The sequence below is a fragment of the Lagopus leucura genome, unplaced genomic scaffold, assembly GCF_019238085.1.
Source record: "Lagopus leucura isolate 7727_CA_CO unplaced genomic scaffold, USGS_WTPT01 Super-Scaffold_100017, whole genome shotgun sequence".
NCBI lineage: Eukaryota > Metazoa > Chordata > Aves > Galliformes > Phasianidae > Lagopus > Lagopus leucura.
The window spans coordinates 2043950-2070138 of NW_024962271.1; the positions used below are offsets into that span (position 1 = coordinate 2043950).

Sequence of the window (26189 nt, forward strand, 5' to 3'; positions counted from 1 at the left end):
TGGTTTTGACTAATGCGGTGGTTTTGGCTCTCTCCACAGCATGATCCATTCAGAGGTCACAAAGTTTTAGGCTGTTAAGATCTTAGCTGACTGCAAGAACACCAGCTAGCAACTTTTATGGTTATCACAAATCTTTGCATCAGAACTGGGGCACCAAAAACCTGCCTGGCATTATACTTCCTATCCATGAAAAGTTAATTATCTGAAACAGATGTAAATGTCTCTGAAGAAGGAGGGTACTTTTCTTTGAGATAACTTGTAATAGAAAGTTGCACGATGAATTTATTAGCAAATACATATTGTTGGCCTTGTTCAAGCATTACCAGCCATGCAAACAAACCCAGTGGAATAGAAGTCAAGGGGAGTTTCACCGCTTACTTGTAATAAGGCTTGAATCAGATCCATAACAAATTTACCATGAATAACCAAACAGAACCCCATAGCCTCAAGAGAAAACACATTGTTTCTGGAAATAAACCTAACATGGATCAAATTCTCTTTTTCTCCAACGAGTACAAATTCCACTCAAATCACGAGCAGAAGAATTTTGAAAGACCAAGTTAAAATAAAACCCACGCATGAACTTTTAAACTATTTGTCCCTCATCTAAAGTGACAGTGTCCTGCAGGAGCACGGCCATACCTCTGAGAGCAGTTTTGAGACGATCTCCAGTGGTGCTTGGTGAATTGAATCATCCTGGAGCGGAGACGTCAGCGCCATATCCACCAGTGTCCTGATCTCCTTCAGCACCACCTCCCAGCGGCTGGGGTTGCTGAGCACCTTCTTGTACTTGTATATCTTCTTCTACAAGGAAAAGGAAAGGCTCGTGTCAACAGCATCTTGCTGATTTAGATGTATGCTTACATTCAACCTTCAAGTGGATTGCTCTGTATTTTGAGTTTTGCCTTTCCTGTTTGCTAAAAGGCTGTACTTAAACACTTTTAAATGGAAAATAAAACCAACGGTTTCTTTTGATTTTGAAACCAGTTTTTAAACTCCACAGCATTTCTTTCCACCGCTTTCTCCTGAGAATACCTTACTCCTCAGCCTAACCACAGGTACTTGCTACTGCACTGGTTCCAAAGCTCTAGGACTTTTTAAGGAAGCTAATCACAGGGGTGAGGAGGTCAAAATATCATTCCAGAGATGTTTTATTCTATGTTGCTCATTGACGAATTTGCATTCAGAACAAATAAAAATGAACTTCATCACGGTGACAAATTCCCACAGATCCACAGGTCGCTTTTTCTCCCTTTCCTTGAAGTTCAAGAGAAGCTGTTTCATGACTCTCCAGTGGTGACAGGAACGCATTGGCTGGGTCTTTAAGCCCTCCCTGCAGCAGCATGTCAGCACTTCCATGCTCAGGCTGCCCAGCAACATCATTCCTCACTCCTTGCTGGCTGCTCTGAGCTCCAGGCAGCTCCCACCAGCTCCTCGGCAGCCACATTGCCACATGACTGCGCTGCAGGCTGCTGGCTCTTATAAACAGTGCTGCCCAGAGGAAGTCCACCCGCCCAAATCCCCAGAGGTGACTTAATGAAACTCTAGAATATCAAGGAAGTGATGTCTGGAGTCCAAACACCACTCCTGATGACAGCACGAAGCACATGGAGCAGGGCTTGCCAAGGCACGGGCCTCGAGACCTGCAGGACTGCGTTGGCTCACGTTGGGTCACAAAAACTGCCCATTTCATGCAGCTCGAAGATTTGGCTGAGCTTGAATCATCAATGTGATAAAGCAGACTTTGCAAAGGGTTGACCTGCTTTGATCAGTTTTGGTTTGGGGCTTTGCTACATGCATTTTCCCTTCTCCTCGCTGCTGGGCCCATCCCATCAGGCTGCTCACTCCTTCCCCAGCACAGCAGCAGCTCTAAGAATGCTCAACACAAAGCACAGCCACCTCTGTGCCCTATCTGAAACACAAGAAAAGAGAACAACGCAGAAAAACAGATTTTGGATGCTCTGGGTTTTTCTGCACTGTTGGAGGAGGTAGAAGAGGCTGGCATTGGGCTGACACGTAAAGGCTGATAAAGCAATCCAATTATCTTTTTAATTGAATTCAGGCAAGTACAAAAGCATGCTGGCAGCAGTTCACACTTCCAGTGCATTTTAAGCCACTGACAAAGCAGAGGAACAGCAAAACATGCTGTGGACGCTACTGAATGTTTTGGATTTCAGAACAGAGCAAAAAACTTTGTACTTCCAAGCTCCTTGGGGCAGGGAGAATGCACTGATGGCTTTAAGCTGCCAGCACTGCTTCCATATCACCTCAGATTTCTTGGAGTATTTAGGAAACCTGAATCACACAGAGCTCGATTTTGCTTATCCACAGTCCTCTTTTTAGGGTCTTTTTGTTGGATCTACTCCAACACAAAAGAAAGCCAAGTATCCAAGGCAAGGGAGGCTTCCTTTCCTTTTTAGAGACAGCCACGAAAAATTAAAGCTCTCCTGATGCTGACGCACATAAGAGAGAAGACAGAAGGAGCTGTGCTGCCTGCTGAGCTGGGGAGACCTACAAAAGCAGACAGCCACTCACAGGCAACACTCAGGGAAAACCGCCTTTGTGTGCACACCAGCAAAAAGTACCACACACTTCACAGCCTCTGCTTCCGGATCTCAGCACATCAGAGTGCATCACCAAGCTACAGCCTTGAAGGAACACAGCCTTTTGAGTGATGGTGGGAAAGCAGCTGGAAATTAATAAATAAATAGGGATGTTGTCCTGAAGAAGGTTGAACTCTGCTGTCCTGAACCTTTGCCCATGGTTACGCCACTGTTTTTCTCAGCGGAACGCTTTTCACTGTTGAGTGCCTTGCTGAAAGCCTCAATTAAAGCTTGAACCCTATCAGTCAGATACAGAAGCAATTTGCTTTGTATCAGCGTGCACTTGGCCAACACCGAGCCATCTGCTCTATTCTACCTGCGCTGATTCCGGAGTGAGGGAGAAACAATTGCTCATGAGCTTAAAAGCAAAGCTGCTGGGCAAAGACCTGTAGTGGAGAACAGGCATGTGGACATGAGCAGGGAGCTTCCTTGCCTGAACACAGTGTGAAAGATGCCTTCACTTGCTCACACGGCATTCATCACAAGATTAATGTGTACAAGAAAAATCCTGGGTTGGGAATCCAGCTTCACACGGATTTTGCTAAAAGCAGCAGCTCCTGAGACCACTTATGTGAGTAAAAATAACACATGCCAGCTTGGAATTTGACCCTTCTAGTTACTGACCAGCCAGAACCACAGAGCTAACGTCATTCCAAAAACCTTGCTAAGCTGACTCTTAAAACAAAACCACTGAATTTAATAAGTATCCAGAAGAAGAAGCAGCATAGGGAATAAGTGACACTGACAGGGCATCCTTCATTCTCAAATCACTCTAATTAATTAAGTCTTGCAGAAACCCAAGGATCTAACTCTAAATCCTCTTTTAGAGGAGGAGGAATTGAAGCCCACATGAGAAAAATTACTTATCCAATGTTATTAAGCAAGCATGTGACAAAAATCTGTAGGCAGTGGTTTTTGCCATCAGTGTTCAAAAGCTTTTGAACATTGCTATGAACAGAAAGCTCAGTAGAGTCTACGGCATAGGAAACTTTCAGCTTTTTTAAATGACATCTTCATATGCTATTCTATCCCATGATGGACTCATCTATAGCCCTGCTCATTCACCACTTCCCCGGACAGGGATGATAATACTGTATTGTTGAGAACTAAGAAATAGGAACTCTAATGCACAAAAATGTAAGGCATGGCACAGCTGCTTTTCTTGACCCCAAGAAGACCCTTCATGTAAAGAATACCTTAAAGCAGCCAGCACGCTTGAGCCAAAAAGGACAGGATGAAGTTGGCCATCCTGATGACCAAACCTCATCCCTGCTTTGCCACATTCTGTATTTTTGAGATCCAGTCTTCCTGTCAGCAAATATATGACATTAGAAAAAAGAACTAACTCTAATCCTTAATAGCCAGTTAAGTTTTAGTTCTCTGTTCTTCAATCCTTTTCCACACGACACCCAACTAATCACTTATTTTATGGCCAAGCAGGAGCTATGGCAGGGATGTACATGGCTCTGAGGGCCACGTGTGCCAGCAATTGTTTATTTCTTGCTGGGCAACGAGGGCAGTTCCAGCAGAAGGGAAAAGGTCACCCTCCTGCACAGAGGTCCCCTGGCACAGTGAGGGGTGGCAGAGCCAAGCTGGTAATACAGCTTTATTTGGATGGAGCTTATGTGAAATGCAGGTATCTCTGGCTGGACACAAGTGTACAGAGGAACAAAAAGCACAGAGAACTGGAACTGTTTTCCCCTCTGCTGCAGAACACTTTGTTAAAATGCTGTATAATAAGAAATGGGAAAATTTGCTGGCAATGTTCAACACTCATTTTGGCTTGCCCTACAAAAGCCAGGAGCTATACCAAATATTCTTGAGCACCACCTGCTGGCATCTTGGTTATTAACCCAATACCTTGAGGACAACAAGGATGGCATCCCCAGAACTCAGCTAGATCCACATTCTGATACAACATAAGAATAATGTGTCGCTAACCTGTGCTTCTCCATTATCCAGGGATAGACTCAAATCAGCAGCTAGATCTACCAATATGAAGAAAAGCGACTTACTTGACTAAGTCCACAAAAAGTTCCATTCAAGGTAAAGGGCTGAGGCTATTTACATAAAGCCTCACAAATCAGGGAGCTCGGACTGCTCTTATTGCAGCAAACTCCTGACCTTCTGAAGGTTTTGCACAGCAACACTTATGCACTGCTCCCTACTGTAGCTGAAGTTTCATAAGCTGAACACTTCCTGATCTTCACTCAGTGAAGGTCTACATAACTCTTCAGTTTCTGCCAATTTGCATTAAAAATTCTTGAAGAAATTGAGATTATTTATGGCACTGAGATTGGCACCCATGAATCTAGACCCTGAATAAATACATCAAGTGGCAGTCTCTGCCCTGAGCAGCTCATGGTCTAGATGATTAAAGGTAGGAAGGAGAAGCAGTGCAAGTACACTGAGATGATCTCCTTGTGATTTCCAGAGTGAGACTGAAGTCTTCTGTCTCCCCGCTAATCACTAACTCACATCTAAATAAAAGCACCACCAACAAGCACTGGGCAGCAGGGAGCGAGCTGAAAGCTGATATCCCCTTGCTGTGTTTCCCAATTGCAACATCTCCCTGGAAACCTCTTTTCAGCCTATATTCATTAACCTCTTATTTTTTGTTTCCTATTTCTTCCCCTTCTCCTCCCTTCCCCCCCCACACTGGTGTCTACCACCTCGCTCCAGACCTCAGCTAACCCAGGCAAGAAACCTGGGACACCCAAATCAGCACTGTTTCAAAGCTACCTGAGTTCAACGGGTTCAGCAAGCAGTGACGTGGGTTGAGTTGTTACTAATACACAAGCTGGAACAACTGAATGGGCACTTGCCACAGGTGCAGAGCTTGTCCTTTGCTCAGATACCACTGGGACAATACAGTGCAGGAGCAGAAGAATGCTGAAGTAAACAGAATTTTAAAAGGATGAAACACAGATCCCATTTCAGCTTGGGGGAAAGGAAGAAAAGGACTGAGGGGCTCACAGGGCAGCTCCTCACTGCAGCTGTGATGCCCACGTGCTGAAGAACTTCCAAAGTGTATTATGTTTGCATTACATACACACGCACCTCCTTTGATCAGAACTGTCCCCTGCTTGACCATGCTTCCGGGCTTGTGCTCTCTGATGCCTTCAAGACCACTGCAAAGATACCCTTCATCAACAAGAAGGGATGGAAGGATGAGAAGGAAAGGATAGCCTACCGAAGGTCTCAAATTTAGAGACCCCACTGAAAACAAATTTGCATGTGAATATAGCTTATGTGCTTCCAGAAACTGAAGGCAACTGAAAAACCGTAGCTTCCTTCTAGCCCCACATGGGGAAGAAAGAGCATGCCAGTGGTGAGCTTCCCACGAGCAAGCAAGGATCTGGGCTTTGCTTTCACTGGTCTCTTGCCTTTCTCTCAAATCCCTGCCTGAAGCCTTTTGTCACAAAGATGCAGGAGCACAGCTGGCAGATCCCAAAGCAAGTCCTGTAGCTGTGTATTTGAGATGCTGTTCCCCAGCTAGAAAACGCAAAAGGCCAACAGCAGCTGCAGCTGCACTTTGCATGGGCTAATGCGGTTACTCTCGTAACCAGACCTGTCCACACGGGAGAGCTTTTGGCAGGGCCCACTTTGATGCATTCCCCGAAACCCTCCATCCCTGCTTCCATTTCCTTTTGGCAAACACTCCCATTCTTCAGGCCACGGTTCCAGCATCAGCTTTACACTTCAGGTTGGCAAAACATCAGCTTTCATCCTGCACACAGCAACTGCTGTTCTGTATTTCTCATACTGGAGCCAAGCTAGGGTTTGTTTTTAATGTTGCTTTGGCTATGCAGAATTTCACTATGACTGCAGATAGGTTTCTAGCAGAAGCACAAGATGCTCCTCCCTTGCAAAAAAACATTAGTAGAGACAGTGCTGTGGTCTTGGATTGCAAACCCCATGCAACGTCTCCCCAAAAGAATAAACGTTTTAGAAGATGAGGTTTGTAGTGGTCGTTCTTTTGCTCTTAAGCTTAAGTTGCGTGGTACCTTTCCTCCTAATCTTGAGCAGGATGAAAAACTTCATTATAACTGACCACCACTGTTGTCCCTCATGTACTGGAGAGCTCTGCTCTGCTGCAGACTGGTCAGTTCCACAAACCCCTCCTGAGCTGCTTTAAAATCCTAAGGAGAAAGAGTGAGAAAATTCCCCAAGCAGAGGTTGCAGGAGTTGCACAGTTAGGGCAGGAGCCAGACACCTGCTTCATCTGCAGCTCTGTGACAGCCTCTGACTCATCACCAGGGGGAAGGTTCAGTTGCACTGAGGCACAGCTATCTCCCCGTTTGCAGGACCCCACTGCTCCCTGCTGCAGTGTTTTTGGCCCTTTTTTTCCAGAGCAGCCACTGCTTGGCTTGTACCCTGTCTGGGCATCAGGATTGCTGTGGACACAACCCACAGCTTGCAGACGGGGGTAAGTCTGACATGCTTCTGCATTTGAGATTCTGCATCACACGCTGCAGTCAGCACAATCACATTCCATCAAAAATAAATAAATAAAATAAAATAAAATAAAATAAAATAAAATAAAATAAGCTATCGGATGAAAAGCAGGACTATGTGTGTACCATATACACTTTCCCAAACCTGCAGTGGACTAACTGCAATGCAGTGTGTGTGGAAAATAAATAGCATTCAACTACAGCAGGCACTGCCTGACTGAGGAGCTTAGCATGAATCAAAGAAATCAAAAGTCACAAAGCACTGTGACATTAAGACTGCTACACAGGTGCAGCACTTGCTGTGCACAGCCCTAACGCAACCAGCTGTGTTACAGAACGCCCCTGACACCAAACAGAACTGCTCCAGGTTTCTAATACCTATTTGTGCACTTTATATTCCACTCATGATGGCTGTGTCTGTGGAGCCTGGTCCTTGACATCCACCAGCACTCAGGCTGTGGTGGGAATAAATGACTTTGCCACTGCAGAGAAGAGATAGTGCGTAGGAAAAAAACGAACACGCACAATCTTATCACTGCACTTTGGCCAGGTCTGCCAGAGAAAAAGCTGTGCACAAGGCCACCGTGGAGAACAGCCAGGCACATACCTGCTGTGCAGAACCACCCCACTGACCAGCACCCTTCCCATTCCATGCAGCACAAGAGCCATTCTTCACCGGGAAAGCACGGCACTGCCTTACTGCACGGCTGCAGAATTTATGCGAGTCCTTTCGGGCACAGAGGCACCCTGATCAGGGAAATTGCCACCTGAGAAACCACTTCAAATTAGGATTAAGCAGCTGCTAATGCTACATGTGGTAGGAACTGTTAACAAAAGATAATCTCTGGAAGAGAATCCATTCCAGTTCTGTCTTCTGGGAGATGCCAGTCAGCTTTGGTAGCACCATGAGAGAATTATTTCTTCCCAGATATGCAAATCAGATTAAAAAGCCACATCATCCCCTTTCATTATTACTTTCTGCTGCTAGCAGTGGGCACCCTCACTTTTTCCTGCCCTCCTCCCCACTCTCCAGTCAGCAAAACCTTCCAAATGGACGCTTACCCACCTTTTTCACTCTCTCCTCCTTGGCAAATGCATTATTTTGCTGAGTTTCTAGCACTCCAGCACCATAAATGGCTTTGAGATTGGCTTCTCTCTCATGTGCACCTGCATCATCAATGTCGTCAGCAAGAGAGATGTGCACGGCTCGAGGAGCGTGTTTGTGTCAGAGAGCTGCTGCAGAGCCTTAGGGAGAGCATGGATACTGGATACTGATTTGATGCTTGCAAGCATCTTAAAAGGACCTTGAAAAAAAACAGGGTATTTCTGGCTTCAGATCCCTAGGCTTCAGAGCTCTGAATTTCCCACTTTCTCACAGGGAAATACCAGGTTTCAGAACAGCACCTGCATTTGAGATATTTTTATATCCACATTTTACACATTTTTATATCCCATCTCACTGCACCAAATCAGCACAAATCACCAAATCTACTGCAGTCCTTTAGCCTACTAAAATGCCACCAGATCTGCAATTTGCATTCTTAATTCTGCCTTGTACAAACACTGTGTGATACGCAAGACCCAACCAAGACCAGTAGTGTGCAGTTAGCCTGCGTGACCTGAAGGCCAGTGACCTCACAGGGGACTCCAGACTGTGAGGTGCCACCACTTCAGAGCGGGGCTGATCCAAACAAGTCATACAACCACCTGCTGCCCTTAATGCACCTACTAGGCCACAGCCTAATAATGGAAGCTTCCCATCTCAAATACTATAGTAAAGAGACACATGCGTATGCACTGGATACACAAATAAGAAACAAATGTGCAAGACAGGAAAGAGAAATCTAAAACAACACCTAGATCTCCTTTGCTGCTTCGGGCTCCTTTAAGTCTTCTCCAGATACTCATGAAGTAATTGGCAAGAGTCCTCAGAGCATCAATAATGCAGAACTGGGTCCCAATACAGCAGCTTAACAAGGCACTTAGTGCATGCCAGCTCCCGGAGTCAGGCTTTCACACCCAGTGCATCGTGTGAGCAGGATAATTACACTCCTGGGAAAGACTGCCAGTGCTGTGTTTGTAAGAGACCTGCTGAGCACCCGATTTTTAGCTTTCCTCTACAGCTAGGAACCTGAGCGAGGGTTTAATGTTGGTGCAGCACTGCACTATGGCATCTTTAGAGGAGAAGCTGTGATTCAGTGAAACTAGTGGTCACCCTGACCTGGAAATCTTGAATTGCAAAGAATTAGCTGTATGGGCAGCCCTGCAATAATGCTGAAGAGTGACTTGTCAGGACAGAAATGAGAATCCCCTTGGCTGGTAGTTCAGCATTCCTGAGAAGCAGCATACTCCTGCAATTGTATTTACTCCTCTTCAGAGCTGAGACCTAAGTACACAATAACAATCTGGCCTGTTTATTCAGCTGTTTTTGACACCCTTCTATCTTCAGACCTAATATTAGTTTGAATAGGATAGCATCCAAGTCCAGAGTTGAAAATTTAGAGTCGGTCCTGACTTTGCTAAAGCAAGACAGAAAATAACTATCCAGCTTCTACCTGAATTTCACTACTAGCTGATGAACTGCCCTGAGCTCTGCCTCCTCAAAAAACAGTCTGGCGTTTGAGAAAAGGGTAGATGTTGCACTGAGGGACAACTGATGGTTAGTGGGCAAGGTGGGGATGAATTGATGGTTGGGCTAGGTGATCTTACTGGTCTTTTCCAACCTTGATGGTTCTATGAATCTCACATCCCAAAGTGAGAGTGATGCTCGTCAGCCGCTGATAGCACCTCTAGCAAAGCAAGATCTCAGCAATGAGAAGCCACACTTGAGATTTTTTGAGTGGCACCTGATAATATACAGCCTGAGACTGGCCAAACCTGCACGGGAAAGTGAGGGAGCCAGCAGGCTTCATGCACTATATAAATGCCTTAAGCCAAAAGCAGTGGGGGAGAGCACCTAGCAGCACATCCCAACCCTGACGTAAACAAAAGGTGCACTTATGATAGCACTTCATGCTGCCTTTCCACAGGAAGCACAAAACCACCAGCACACACCTGTAGCCTGCTTTTATCTCTCTAATGCCCTGAGGCTTTCAGAGGCAAAACTGAATTCCACAGCTTGGGTTCCCACCAATTTGTCATTGAATCATACACAGACACAGAAAGAGAGGGGGAGGGGGGGGGGGGGAGAGAGGGGGAACATTCATCAGCCTAATTGAATAAGAATGAATAATTGTTTCACCTCCCAGTAACAGAAAATGTGAAATTTTGTGCCCTACTAAAATACCTCAGGTTTTTGGCTAAAGCAAGCAAAGTTATGGTCAAGAAAAAGGAGTTGTGTGTGCTGTGCAACCCACCACAGAGAGGGTCTACAGAGCAGCAGCCACTGCTCCAAAGTGTCCTGATGAATAATACTTTCAGTATGAAGTACAGCACTGAGCTATTGAGTTGTTGCAGTGTATCAAGGCTTCCTCTCTCAGATCGTAAATCAGGTGATTAAATACAAATGACAGATGTGGGCATTTTTAGCTGTAACTGATGTGATTTTTTTCCTGATCTCATAGTTTTGAGGCATGATTTACTGAGATTTAAGGCTATAAATTTCTTTAATGTCATAATTTAAATTCTATATAAGCCCCACTCCTGTATCAGCACTATTTTTAATCATTACCATGGTGACAAAACCGTAAAGGTGCTTCTACACAAGGAAAGCTTCACCACACTTTCAAGAACACTTTCTCTTAATTTTCCGTAGGTTTAAAGCACAGAAAAATACCCCTCTGAACTTTCCCTGTTAGATACAGACACTGATAGTCTCACATAGCTGAGTAAATCACCTACTGTATAAAAATATTCTGTGTTAATGGATAGGGAATTTGTAACCTGCACACAGCAAAAAGCAGAGAGGGTATCGTTATTCAGGTCAAGTATGATTTTACATGACAAGCAATCCCTCTGCAATTAATAGGGCCGCTTGTGCATTGAAGTATCTATTTCCTGAAGACACAGATCAAACAATACCTAAGGGAACCAGAGAAATATTAAATCAAAATTAAAGTTTTTGAATGAGGGCCAACAATTCTTGTTTTAGCATTCGATGCAAAATGCTTGCAAATCCCAGATGACAGCACTGTTCCAGTTCCTAATTCATGGGAATCAAAACATGGAGTCTGTGCAGAGAAGTCATTTTAAAACAAAGAGATTGTGCTTGCTGATGACACAATGGGCTGCACCAGCAAAGGCAGCTTTGGGAGGAAGTTGCTCCCCTCAGCACTTGAGACCACATGTGGACCTCATGTTCTGCTTTGGGCTTCACAGCTGGGCATGCCCTGAGCAACCTCACACAAGCAAGGAGCACAGCCTGCAATGGGGGGAAAGGGATGTGGGTGATGAGAGAACCAGGTGATGTTCAGTGGTTCCTTCCAGCCTAAACTATTCTGCAGTTGGTGTATTTTCACCGTCCTGCTAACAGATGGGTAAAATCCCTGACAAAGCAGCATGAGAGGAGAACTGAGGACTGGTTAATAGCATCAGTAGGAAACACAAGACATAGGCAAGCCTTTCTAGAAGATCCAGGTCACAGGCACACAAAGCTCCCAGCTTGAGTCATACTTCAGCCCCAGCTCCATGCTCTGTGTCTTGTGTCAGCTCGGGACGTTCCCCCAAGGCCTCCAACTGACGTGTTTCATTGCTGCATCATTCAGCTAACTAGGAAACACCAGCAACCCACATCTCACAGCGCAGGTGGTGTTCAGAGTTTACTATCCAGAATGCTAAAGAGAACCTTCAGGTGCATTTCCAACAAATGTAAATCTAGACTTGTGCTGCCTACCAGAAGACCAGACCCCACATGAGAAGACCTGGAGATTGTCATTTTGAACTCAAGCGCAGTGTGGAACTAAAATAGTAAGGTGGGTCTTTCCATGATCAGTGCTTGAAGCACCCTGTAGTAGGACTCAATGGATTCTTCAGGGGACAGCACCTCTGTGTGCTACACATCATGCAAGTACGTAGAAACAGACCTTACCCCAAAGACAGCAAAATAGAAATGGCCAACAAATTAGATGGATACTGTCTGGGAAAATGCCAGGGTACATACTTGGGTATCTTTGTGCGTCACAAAATTACAACAGCACCAATCAAAGCCAAGCTTGGCCATAGTCATCCCCTACAGCAATGGCTGGTTGCCACCATACCTAAGCCTAGATCCAGAACGGGCCGTGAACCGCGTGTGTTACTCCCTGTTGTATATCCACAGAAAATGCTGTTATCTTTATTGATACACTGTTATGACTAATCAGCTTCCAAGTACCAGAGATTACTTATCACGGTTTCAAACCAACCTCCCTGGTTGAAAGGAACACTTCTGACACAACAGATTAACGATTTTTTTTTTATGTTTGAGGATCTGGACAGTTGCTAACCTATTCTGTTTATTCTCTGGAGGACAAAGACAGTTTGGCTCAGCTATGACCCGAAGGGAATCGGTACTTCTAAAAATAGGCTGAGGTGGCCAAAAAGGCTCTAGGAGTTGTTGATAGTCAGATTAAAAAAGGAATTATGCATCGCTCTTAGTGGGAGGGTTTGAAATGAAAAACCCAAAGAGAAAATGAGCCGATGAGAAGCAGACTGTCCTGACATCAAGATTCTCTTCAAGGAGCGCAGCGTTCAAAGAGAGTCACACCTAAAAAGCTGTGTAAGCATCCTGACAGCTAGTTAGCTGGATGACACATAAAACCTCTTGGAACTGGATCTAAAACATGGATAATTACGTGTTTGGTTTTCTTTTAGTTCTGTTTATCTGAAGCATCTCTTTTATTATTCCCTAAGCTGCAGAAAGAAATTGTTCTTCATTTTTATGTCAATGTTTGGTTCAGGAACAAAAATGATTTCCAGGGTGCAAGCTGGCAAACTGAATTCCCACAGCATCCCACAATCCTTAAAACTGCCACAAGAAAGCTCTCACTGACTTTGGCACCTTCTTACGAGACCAAGGGATACCCAGAAAATGTCTGAACATAAGAAGCTTCCCCGAATGTGTAACAATACAGCTATTGACTGGACCCAGCCATTTTCCTGGTAGCTCAACGTGCAAACCGCAACCAACTCCAAAGGCTTGACACATAGGAAAAGGAGGCGGAAAGACATTGACAGAACGCCAGTCTGCTCCCACAGCTGTAACACAAGTATTCCTGTTGTGAGATCAGAGGGGTATGCTGGAGGCTAGTCCTCACTGCTGGGAACTCTGCATATGGGTTTGCCAGCTATGAAATGGGTTCCTCCAGCCTTGTTTACACGGGGCACAGGGAGCGATGCTGGGCTCAGCCAGACCCACTAGATTCTTTCACCCCAGGAATACAAACAACAGCAAGCTCATCTCTGCTGAGTATTTGTTTTCCTCCAAGTAACTACGCTACAGTTATCTGCACCATTTTGCATCTGTGTTCTACATCCCCACAGAAATGCTCTGACCTATTATTTGCAAGACCACTGGACAAATATATCATTCATCAGCACAACCGCCCAATTATAATACAGCTGCGGCGATCTCTGTGCCAGCTGGTGCTTTGTGTAAATAGACTCATTCCAGCAGAATAGGCTTCGTAGCTTTGTGCGGGTTCCCTCACTACCTGCTTAATCATCAAAACATGCAAATTTCATGGGCACCTGGCTCTTACAGCCATAGGCTAAAGCAGCAAGCTTCTCAAGGGCAGCTCATGCAACTGCGCTGCTCCGGTCTCTCCCTAGGCACAACATTTGTCGTGCCTCTTAGTTCTGCAGTGGTTTTACTTACAGCTGCCCAGTGTCCTCCAAAGTACAGAGGAGAAAGCTGTCAGGTGTACCTTCCCGCTGCTAAGCTACAAAACCCATCAAAACTACCTCCATGTTAGCAAAGAGGAATTTGTTAGTGTAAAGTACCTGAGCAGTGACTAAACCCTGTCCTTGTTCTTATGGGAAAAAGCTAGTTGCTATTCTTGGTAAAGGGAAGGTCTTTCAAATCAAGATAATGTTTCACTTGTTTTTCAAAAGTGAACTTACTGGGGGTGGGGAGGGAAGCAAGGAAGCAAAAATAAAATCTACTTTGCAACAAGTCAAATCACTCAGAGTTTCCCAAAATTAGAGGCTTGGTCAGAAGCATTGGAAAGTTTAAGAAATACTCTTTTAAAAACAACTCCCACAGAGCAACGCTCCCTCTCCACAACCAAGAGGCATATGAGCAAAACAGGTCACTGCCCAGACGTTTTCTTTGTCATTACATTGATGGGAACTGGGGGGTGGGCAGGGGGTGAGCAGGCTGCATCTTTACACTCCTCACGTTTTTCAGAGCTGCGCTTCCAAGCCTGATTTTTGCTTTGTTATAGGAGGGAAGCATGCGCTGGCATCACACCAGTGCCTCATATGTCCTGCTTGGTGACCATGTAGAATAAGAAATTCTGCCTTTTTCTGATCATCTCTGCCTGTCGAAAGAGAAGGGAATTAAGGGAGATACTTTCTGCATGCTTTAAGCTTCATTGCCTCTTTGTTATCTTCAGGAGTTGCAAAGAAAGCAAGACCAGAACAGCACTGTGTTAATGATGCTGTCAAGTAGCCAAATTACAGTGCCACACTGCAGCCCAGCCTTCTGCTATCAGTACCACTGTCCCGTGCTCATTTCAACAACTGGGGAAACAGGTTGCAGAATTTGCCAGTGGTCTGGAAAAGAAGTTGTCGACACCTGGCTCCTGCTGATAAGAACCTGGACCTGCTCAGAACACAATTCTGACAGACACTGATGGCTATGCAAAGCACACAAACACTGCACTTTTGTCACCCAAGTATTTTCCAACAGCAGGAGTATCAGAAACACCCACAGCAAAATCAATTTGGTGGGAGGGACTTCCTTCTATTTTCACATGTGGTTGCTGTCAGCAGGCTGAACTTTTGATAAACTGTGCAGCTAACCTGGCTGACTTCACTGAAACCCTGAAAGGAGAAGCCTGAGCTACAGAGCTGCTCTTTGGCATTGCACCACAGGATGGTGGACAGCCGTGCTCAGCATCTGGCCACAGCTGATTTACAGCTGCATCTCACATCCATACAGATTCCATCCAAAGGTCAGCAGCTTCAGCTTGTGATGAGGAATGTTCTGCTTCGAGACACAACGCTGTCACTGTGACCCACTGCCCCTGCTCAGAGCAAGCAGCTCATTGTTCTGGTAGAGCGCAAGAAAGGGCTGAGACCTCTGCAATGGAAACTGCCTTGAGAACTAAATAATTCCAAAGTGTGGACACAGACTTCTGCATAACAGGCTGATGTTACTTACAACAAGTAGCTCTAAGAGATGCTCTTTCTCCAAAATTTCTCCAAACAAGCAAACAAAAACAAAAAAAATATATAAACCCAAGTATACCAAGAGCCTTGATCATATGCCAGGGCTCCAGTCATTCCATAATATGTTACAATTCACAGTGCAAATCCAAAACCATTCTGCTTCTATATCAATTTACTCACTATCTTGATAACATCAAGCTGTGTAACAAACGGATGTGTCCACTTCATCCAAAAAACTCACAGACGTTCTGATTTAGGGTTTGTGGATGAAAAGAGACACTCATAGCTCTTGCAACCAAGGAAAGAGCACTGTTAAAACGTATTCTTAAAGATACACAAGGAAACTGTAAAGTGCAGAACTTACCTTCCACTGCAAAGAATGGAACCACTGATCCCTCAGGTAACTGTTTGCAGCCTGCAATAAAAAAAGTTACAAATAGAATCATTAGTTTCTATCAGTGTTTCAGATCACTGAGCCAAAGCTAAGCAAGTCACCCATGTGTGGCCTAAAAGCAGCAAGGTTGCACTCGCCGTGTTCATCTGAACTCTATGACCTTGGCCAACTCCAACCCCAGCCTAATTGGAGGGAGGGAAACTCTGCTCAGAGCTCCAGTTTTACATTATAACCAATTTATTTTCATAGAAAGCAATGACATGAAGACCTTGCTGCAAATATAAAACACTGAACCAAAACCGTATGAAACATTAACCTCCTTGAAATGGTGTCCAGACCAAAGACTGTGAAAAAAACCTCAGTGATTTCAATCAGGTTTTGATCAGCTCTTTAATATCTGCAGGACATTCGCTATCTCCATTAATCACTGCGAACAGAGGAAAAAGACAGGCTGACATTTTACTGGGGACGTACTGTTTTTTTCCATTCACAGCCTCCCTCCTTGCGCTGCTCCCCAGCTGGCCACAACGTGCTTCCATCACACCTCAGCTCTTTCAGTGATATTAGAACAGAGGGAAAAGCACAGCACAGGCAGACATGCACACACACGCATGGGCTGCTCGCAGCAACTGCACAAATGTTGCAATAACTGCTCCCAGGGATCACCCGTTTTAAGCAGAGCTGCCAGAAATTCCCAGTGTTCATAGCCAACGAAGGAACAGTTCAGCACTCCCAAAGGTCAAAAGGCTCGGTATCAAAAAATATAAAAGCATCCACAGTGACGTAAATACGCATGCCTTAACAAGGTGACATAAGTTTGAAATATTTGAGTGGGTAGAGATGCCCTTTGGCTTTTCCAGCTCTATCTTGTCCCTGCCAGTGGGCAAGTTTTACTTGCAAATCAAAATGCTTTACACAATCAGTGAGAAAGAACAGCCCATCTGTCTGTATTAAAAGGGTATGGTTTCTTTGCTAGAGAAAAAACACATGCTTCCAGCAATTTAAAGCATCCTTCAACAATTTTACTCTCCAACACCTTTTTAGATAAGTATTCACTGCAGAATGGATTTCACTTCCTGACAAAGTTCACTGATAACGTCAAGAATACTAGAAGGAAAAACGCTGCGTGGTTACCAAACCTGTGTTTAATCCCAAGGTCAGATACTGATCTCACAGTGACACAAATTTGGACCCATTTCTCAGGACTAAATGCAGTAATGCTCTTTTTACGTCTGTATTACACATTATTTATTTTTATACATAGATGACAATGGATTGCTCCCCAGTAGATCTCTAGGCACTACAGCAGAATTAATCTATCACGGTCTGGGCTGATCACAGCATTTATTAAACACAGAATTTCCACCTCGTGCAGAATGTTGACACTTCAGAACACAAATTTGCTACCACTCGTATATATTCAAGACAGATCTTTTCCCTAAATATGTTACAGGATTGAACTTCATTTAATGCAGCTCTTACTCCATTTTAATATAACAAAAAGATCCAAAATAATTTGACGCAACAGGACATGAAGATCATTTTCGGACACAATTACAAAGGCACAAAGTAAATACGCTCAGGCACTTTCTTTCTCCAACACACGCTCTCATTCCCTCTCTCAAAAAATGTCCTTCTTGAACGGGAATAAAAACTCCAGCTGTGTTTTCTGGACAAACATCCCTGTCAAAGTGAGTGCTCATGATGATGCTAGTTCGAGTTTCGTGTATCGTTACCCATGGGAAAAACCTGTCAGCCTGCAGGGAGAAGAGGAGGAACAGAAGTGGCCACAGCTGAAGTACAGACTGTCAGCTGGAACCATCGTCACTGCCAGTAAGACTCTCAAGAACTGCAACAGCTGGTATTTGTAGTGCTCTGTCCGGAACTACAAGTCCATTAACAACTTTGTCAGGGTATATATACGTATTTTTAAGCACAGTAACCCAAGTGAGGCCAGAAGCCCACAAGCCATTGGGCAAGTGACTTCCAGTGACTTCCTCCTGCCACCAGACTAAGCCACTCTCCTCTAGGAAGTCAGAAATGTTCTGTTCTGAAAGAAATTCTTGTCTTTTTGGCCCGTGCAAAGCTAAGAAACAACTTCCCCCAAAGTGCTTCTTGGACCCCACTCCTACACCAACCCTCGTATTCCAGCAGTACTTCTCTTAATCAGGCAAAATGCCACCCTGCCTCAATCCCTATTCTGACCATTACATGCCTTGAGCCAGCAGTCACTTGAGCCTAAAGAAAGAGCAAATGCTAGAGCCCTATGATGGGAACTGCTGAGAACTGGTAGTTACCCTCCTTGTTTGGGGATGCCATTATCTGCAGATTGTAAGAATGCCATAAATAAATAGAATTTGTAATATGTACAGATAGATTCTGCAACCAACTGGAGCCTTAAATTGGATGACAGAAACTGTTACAGAGAACAACAGCATCAGTCAGAGACATCGGTGGAATGCAAATACAGAGCAAACAAAGGAAACACAATGTGAAAGACCACAAAACAAACTGGAAAAGAGTTGAAACTTGAAAGCAGTGGCCTTCAAATAGCATTTAAAAAGGAAAATTAGGAAAGTAACAATGCATCATCAACAGGTAGACTACACACTGGCTATTGGAAAGTGATAGTTTGCAAGGAAGTTTGCATCTGGATACATGTTACAACACAAACAGCTCTCAAACTAGAACCTGCCAGAGTTCATCTTTTCAAGATCACTTCCAAGGAAAACAAAGAAGACAAAGCGAACACAAAAAAACAAACCTTTAGGGAATTCCCTCTTCTATTAGCGATCAGGAGTCAACAGTAAGAGGAACCTAGAACACCAGTGGTTCCTTCAGCAGCTCTTTCAACAGTGTTCAGCACAGATAGGCAGAGCTCCTTTAACCTCAGCAGCATTATCAGGATGGAGCAGCCTGGCAGCAGCTCTCCCCATGGGCACTAATCCTGCTGCACAGCCTTCCGCCTGGCCAGCCACAAAACCACAGCTGGCTGCAGGGAGTACCTGACCTCAGCAGGGCTCAGCCAACAACACGAACCAGCACAGCATCCCACATCCCTCCCTCTTCTCCAGGTTTGCACCTACAAAGGGAGCATTCAGAAATATTTCTTTTTTACTGGAAGCATTTTGGATGCTCACTGGCCACCACGGCACACACCACACTCACCCAGGGGTCCAGGTTACTGTACTTTTCTGAGGCTGAAGACAGTGAGCTCCAAACCATACAGTGTACTTCATTCCTATCTATCTACATAAAATGACACTTTGGATACCATGTGTGTTGTAGAGCCCAGTTCTGCTCCAAATTTTGATCCCAAATTCAATGGCTTTAGCAGGCTGGTGGGTGCCCCATAGTTTGGAGCTGTCTGCATAGTTAAGGCCCTCCACTGTTCTCTCATAGGGAAGAACTTTAGAAAACAGGAAAATTAGGCAGTAAAATCTATAGAACATGCAAGAAGATTGAAACTACATGTAGCTCCTTTGTCTACCTGTGATCCCAATGAGCAGCAAGAACAGCTGCTTGAAGAAAGCCTGCTGTAAGCAGTACTTCTCTATGGTGGGGTTTCTTGTTTTTTGTTTTCAAAGATGAGTTCATCCTGGAACTGAGTCCTGAAGGGTTTTATGTTCCAATCGTTGGGGTGCAAACGCTCAGTCAGAGAGGAAAATCCACTGGGGACCAGCTGCAGTGCCAGCATCATTCACAGCATTCATTTCAACAGTTTAGAAAAGATTGCTCACAGAAGGAAAGCTGCACAGGAGATTAAATACCTGCATATACTGAGCTTTGGTAACATAAACAAACGTGCATCTCTGTTTAAAAGGGGAAGTATTTTTTTCTGCACCCAAAGCACCTCACCTCTTAGCCAGTGAGTAAGAATGCACTTTGTCATTAAAAAGCACTGAACTTCTAGAAAGTAGAGGTTTTTTTCCTAAGAAATCCAACTCTTTTTGCATGCCAGTACTAAAGTCCCTGCAGCAATTTCCACCCAAGTAAAAGCAGACAAAGCAGGAACTTGTGCACTGCTGAGAAACAGAGCATCTGAACCTGTGTAAGAAAGCAAGCACTTGAAGAACAACGATGAAGACCTACAGCCAATATAGATATTCACAGCTCTGCTGAGAGAACGTGCCTGCAGCAGCCAGCAACAGCAGAAAACATCCCATCCATCATACTACATGTGCCATGCTACCAAGCCTCTCTAACAGTAAGTCAGTACAACAGTATCATTCATTACAGGCATGTGTGTTACTCAGAATGCAAGAACAGGCTTGTCCACATAGCAGAAAGTTCCCATGTTTCTCCTTACAACAGCACCCTTCACACACAGTCTATGGGATTCTGCCATCTGAAGAGATGTGGCAATAAGTAGGGTTTGAGGATCCAGATTCTGTTTTTCATTCTCCCTGGGTTTACTCTGTATTTGTGTTTCTCCCCCTCGCTTGCTCTCTGGTCAGCAGGATGTCCTGCCTTTATGGTTTTATGTCATCACAGGATGAGTTTTTGTCATGCTTTCCTCATCACATCTAAACAGAGACAGGGGCCTCCAAGGAGACTGAAACATAACATTATCAAAAATTCCAGTGAAAATATTTACCATGGGGACTCTCTGGCTAACACAGGGCTGAGCTGAGCATGCGGCTGCTGTGCCCGTCGGGGTTTCCTGCCCTGCCTGCCCTTCCTTCTGAGCACCCCAAGACATGAATACACCACGAGCAGAGGGATGGAGGCAGCAGCTCCATGGCACTCACAACCCATCCAAAAAGAGATGACACTATGGGAGAGCACCATCACAGCCAAAATACCAAAGCCTCTTTTCTGAGACTCTTCCTACATTTGCTGCTAAACAGCTTGTGAAATTATAAGCTTCTCCCCCTCTCAGTCACTTTCAATAGGTTGCTGCAGCTATTTCACTATCAATAGCAGCATCACTTTCATTAGCATTCACGCAGCACCACAAAGCACATCATGCCTTACAAACAGAAAGCAAGAAAACAGACGAAGAGGACAGTCTATTACTGATACTGAAGAGCTCACAGTTATTTAGCTCTTATTTCCTATCCTAAAAAGCTCGTGTGCGACAAGCCAGCTCCAGCCCTGTCACACCTGCTATCTTCTTTGCAGAAAAGCAAAGAAAAAGCCCACGAGAGCTGACAGCTTCATGTTGGGAGAACCAGGGACCAAAACCAGCTGGCCAGAGGAAGGAGAGCATGACACACTGGTGAAGAAGTTGTCTCTGACCATCCCTGCTTGTCCCTGCAGTCCCAGCACACACAATGGATGGGCCGAGCTCCCCAGTGCTGTTGCCAACCCATGGCATACATGGATGCTCAGGCAAACCCAAGCAGAAAGCACACCCACCATGCTGACATTCCAACACCAGCCCAGCCCAGATGAAGCCATGTGCTGCCTGAGAACCAAATCCTCCCCTGAAACCCAGGTAGATGTGTCCCATTATCACGATCTGATTTCCCAAGAGCTGCATCACCTCCGGCACTACTTGTCAGATCTCACGTGTTCAGGTGGGTTGGGATGGGTCAGTACTGCTTGGGGAGGACATTGGGATGATGTAAGGAAAGGTAATGGCACTCTTCCTTCTCTGACTCATTGCTGTGCAGTAATAAGCCAGAAATAGGCCTTGGTGATAGCAGATAGAGGAATGAGAGCTCCAACACGGACTCGAGTCTCTCTGGTGGCATTTCTCATGCCTACCGCAGACACACACAGAGGATGTCCCAATGCCACACACTGACAGCCTCCCACGAGAACTGCTGGGAATGAATTTCCATTCTGAGGGAATTTCCAGCTACCTGAAGTTTGCTTCTGCTTCAAACCAGTGAAACAGAAGATAAAATTCTAGACTTCTCCTTAATCTGGTAAACCTGTGATTCGTAACTATTGATGTGCTTCATTTCATGTCGAATTATCTCAGTAGTATCCTGTGGTATTAACGAGTTCATGAAACACAGCACGAACAAAGACATAACACAGAACTAAAATTAATCAGCGACATGAAATAAATCACGGAGTAGAAGTCAAAAGAATTCATTTAAACATTTTCTTACACATAAATCTCATTTAGATCAAGTCTTTGAGGGGAAACAAAAACAAAAGCAGCAAACAGATTTCACAAGTGCACTTCAGAAGAAACCTTGGGAACACACTTTGGACCTGTCTGACTTGTTCCACCATCAGACACTTCCTGACAGCGGTGCCTGACGTTACATCAGAGTGCTGCTGCTCAGACTAGCAGGGCTGAATGATTTTATAAAAGATCTGAAGTCCCAATTTCCCATAAATATATCGAAGCGTCTCGGAAATCTGAAAATAACTGGAGCATGCAAGAGCTAATTTCTCAGCATCTCAATTTCTCAGCGCCTCACTGAACAGTTCTTTTGGATACTCAGGAGTGTCACATATACCAGAGTACGTCTGCTGAACGTAACTACTGGAGAAATCCACTCCTGTATTTTGATTTCTTAAGTACACTGTATCATTTTCAGTAATGTTTTAGATTTGTGAATACACATTACAGCCGTATATGAGAAATCTATTTTGACATTCCCTCTGATCTGGTCATGTTTGATGAACCCAGACACTGCTGGGGATTAAATAATACTAAAAACATTTTCAAAGCTTGTGTTCTCAGTTCTGTTGAAATTCCCACAGAGTCATACTGTAACTGATCCATTCTGCATGGACAGTCCACAAAAAACCTAACTGAAGAAGAGCTGACTGCATTTCTGTATCAGTTCCTAGGAGGTTACATAAAGGCATCAATCTATTTGAAGAAAGTAAATTCATTCTTAAAAGAACATAATTATTTGTGGAGTTTGTTTATTTTAAAGAAATACACGGCAGGCCACTCCAGATCCAATTCTGTATGCCCTAACACACTGCCTTTAAACTCAGCAGGGAGCTGTGGGTTCACATTTTATCTTCTTTCCTATTAAGCAGGCCAGTAAAGGCAGCCACCATAAGCTATGCAATAAAGACAGAATTTTGAAAGGCAAATTTAACCATTCCAGCTGTTGAAATGGATACAAACACAAATGCCAGCATTAGTAAGCAAATTTATAGAAGAATCAGAATTATCTCACAAAAAATCAAAATTGTCCACCTTGACAAATGAGTTTCTCTCTAATTTATTCAATTGATGAATTAAGCAAGGAAGATTTTATCAGTAATGAGGACCCTAATCTAGCTGTTAGGAAACCATGGTTTGTTTGCCTGCCTTCCCCACTGTCACACACTATAGAGGCTTTTCCTACCACACAATCAGGACTTAGGTGGACTTGCAGCAGCCTGCCTGAAATTCAGGCTCCACACACTCCCTGGAAACGCCTCAGATCAGCAATTCATTCTGAGCCACAGCAATGTTTGCTGGGCATCAAGCAGAGGCACGTGTGCGTGCACTGTATGCAACGGGACACGCGTCTGTGCAAATGCTACCCTGGCACCAGGAGAGCCTACAGGATTAGACATCCTTAGGTCATCCCGAACGCACTAGAGCTGCACTAGGGGAAGGTCTGTATCCCACGTTCACAGGACTGTAGAACCCCAGGATTTTAGTGGGGCTGTAAGAAAGAAGGAGACTGATTCTTTAGCAGGATCTGTTCTGACAGGACAAGGAAAATGGCTTCCAACTAAAAGTGGGGAGATTTAGATGGGACAAAAGGAAAAAGTTTCTTACAATAAGAGCAATGAGGCACTGGCACAGGTTGCCCAGAGAGGTAATGGGTGCCCCATCCCTGGAGGCATTCAAAGTCAGTCTGGATGGGGCTCTGAGCAATCTGATTGAGATGCAGATGTCCCTGCTCACTGCAGGGCAGTCAGACTAGATGGCCTTTAAAGGTCCCTTCCAACTCAAACGATTCTATGATTACACCAGTAAGGTAAAGGAAAAGGAGCTCCAGAAACATCCTCCACAAAGGAGGTGGCCATGGATGTTTCAACATACACATGTAACCATTTCTGAGTGACCACATGTTTGCCATGTTGAAAGTCATCACAACCTGATGATATCTTTATGACACTCCAAAACAATCCCAATCCCCCCTGGAGGGCTGAGGTCAAGCTCTGTGCTCCCTTGAGCTACTGGGAAACAGCTCTGTGTATGAATGGGCCCACCAGCCATCCAAAACAAAGGCAGAGAAGAGCTGGAGTCATCTTAGCACTACAAGTCTTACTCGTATTGATTTCCCACAGTTTAAATTAATCTTTCTACACCATTTCTGCAGAAATCACTCCACAGTCTGTTTACCATCCTAGCCACATGAAGTGCATATACACAATTGTGACTGTATATTCATCTAAAAAAACAAAGGGAAACAGAACAATTTGTCTTTGTGACAATGCTGAGAATACTCTCTGAGCTAAGCTGGAGTCACTTCAGTCTTTTTCAAGTTATGGCTGTTTATAATTTTGGGGGGATCAATCAGCTGGGTGTTCAGTCACTTTTCTTAATCTGAAGTAATTCCAAAGGTCAGAGCTGTGGAATGCTCTTCTATCACTAGAACATGCAGCGACTTAAGGAGCCCTGTATAGCCTCACCAGTGGATGAAGAAACCTGGAATAACAAAAATGCAGTGTCCCATGCAAATCATAGAATCACCAAGCAGACAAAGTTGGAAGGGACCCATAAGGATCATTGAGTGCAGCTCCTGGCTCCACACAGAGCAAACCAAAACTCAAGCTATATATCTGAGAACAGTGTCCAGATACTTTTTGAACCCCAGCAGGTCGGTGCTATGCCCACTGCCCTGGGAAGGCTGCTCCAGTGCTTGAGCACTCCCTGGTGAAGAACCTTTTCCCGATATTCAACCTGACCCTCTCCTGAGCAGCTCCACACTGTTTGCTTGGGCTCAATCACTGTCATCAGAGAGCAGAGATCAGCACCCGCCTCTCTGCTCCCTTTCATGAGGAAGCTGCAGGCTGCAATACACAGCCTCATCTGAAATCTTTCAGTGAAGATCAAATATCTTTAAAAAAGGATACGTGGTGTCTGTTCCACTGCCAGATATAGGTTTCCTATACAAGCTGATCTTCCTTGAGTTTTGATTGTTCCAGGTTCAAATTAGTGTTCCTTTTCATAAAGCACTACTTTGATGTGTATGATGAACAAGAAGATTAAATCGTGCCCCACAGATCTCACTCTGACTGTCAACCAACGTGGACCATTCCAGAGCGATCACTGAGCTGATTTGTGGCAGAAAGATATCTTCACACCACAGAGTTCTCTGCCTTTTCTGAGCCCAGGTAATTAGGACTAGATTTCACAAACAGCAAATAAAAAATCAAGGAGATTCATAGTTAAAGAAAGAGAATTTACTTCTGTGTTTACTGTACCTGAAGTAAGACAGTACCCCCCGGGATCGTGAGCTGTAAACAGTACTTAGGGGCGTTCTCCCAGGACAGCAGTTGAACATCTTCAATAGCACTGTAGGAAATGGAGTTTTCCATGTACCCAGTTGGCTGCAAGGAAACAAAGGAGAGGGGAAAAAAAGTTTTACTTTATCATCAGAAGATCCACAATTTCAAAGTATGAACAGTACCATCAAAGTTATTTTTGATGATGAAAATAGCTGCAATACATTGTAAAACTGTGAAATAAAATACCTACACTGGCCATTCAGCAGAGAGATCAGCCTAATCAATTTCATCCAACTTGTTCAAGTAAGATTACCCACAAAAATAAATAAACAAACAAAAACCAAACAGACCAGATTCAGAAGCATGGAATACTAAAACGTCTAACTAAATTTCACTGGGGTCTCAAACCACCAACTTGAGCTGTGAAGGTGTCTGACCACACTCATGCACTCAACGTAAGAAGCATCTTGATCACACAGATGGAAGTATTTTGTGTTTAGGTGGTTTTATTCCAAACATCCTCGTTCTCCCTGGCTGTCCTCATCTCATAAAAACACAATCAAAAGCAGAGCACCCAACCCACTCATCTTTGCTCATATGCAAGTACCAGTTCCAAACTGCAGATACTGCTGACACCCAATTTCAAGCAAAAGTCACAATTAAAGCATACATAACCACACATTGCAGTCACATGTACAACATACATTGATAGCAGCAAGGAAATAAGGAAACTCCTTATTAGCATCCTGATAGCTCTTCAGCATTGCAGAAGTACAATCATATCTGAAATAGAGATAAGCTGAAATAATGTATATACACAAGCTCACATAAAGTTATATCCCACATATGAGTAAATACACAGAGCTATAGGTGTGTACGTGCTGGGTACACATACACACACTGCACTTTGTGTTGTTTTAACAGATGCCCTCAAAGACAACATCCATTTCACTGCACTACACTGTAAGCAAACTGATCAATACTGCTATGGCAGAGTTAACTGTTCTTCTGCAGGAATGCTGATTAATCCCCCCACGTGGATAAGCCCTTGTG

At 44.3% G+C, this 26189-nt stretch overlaps 1 protein-coding gene across 1 annotated transcript in view; it reads right to left on the minus strand.

Annotated features, from left to right (window-relative positions):
- The window catches only part of LOC122183304 (c-Maf inducing protein), a 120709-nt gene that overhangs the window by 30850 nt on the left and 63670 nt on the right, over nt 1-26189 (minus strand). Inside the window, exons 2-4 of the mRNA XM_042877173.1 lie at nt 25113-25238; nt 15735-15785; nt 643-804 (exon numbers count right to left, since the gene is read on the minus strand). Coding sequence (XP_042733107.1) covers nt 643-804; nt 15735-15785; nt 25113-25238 — 339 coding nt within the window. The remainder of the gene's footprint in view (nt 1-642; nt 805-15734; nt 15786-25112; nt 25239-26189) is intronic.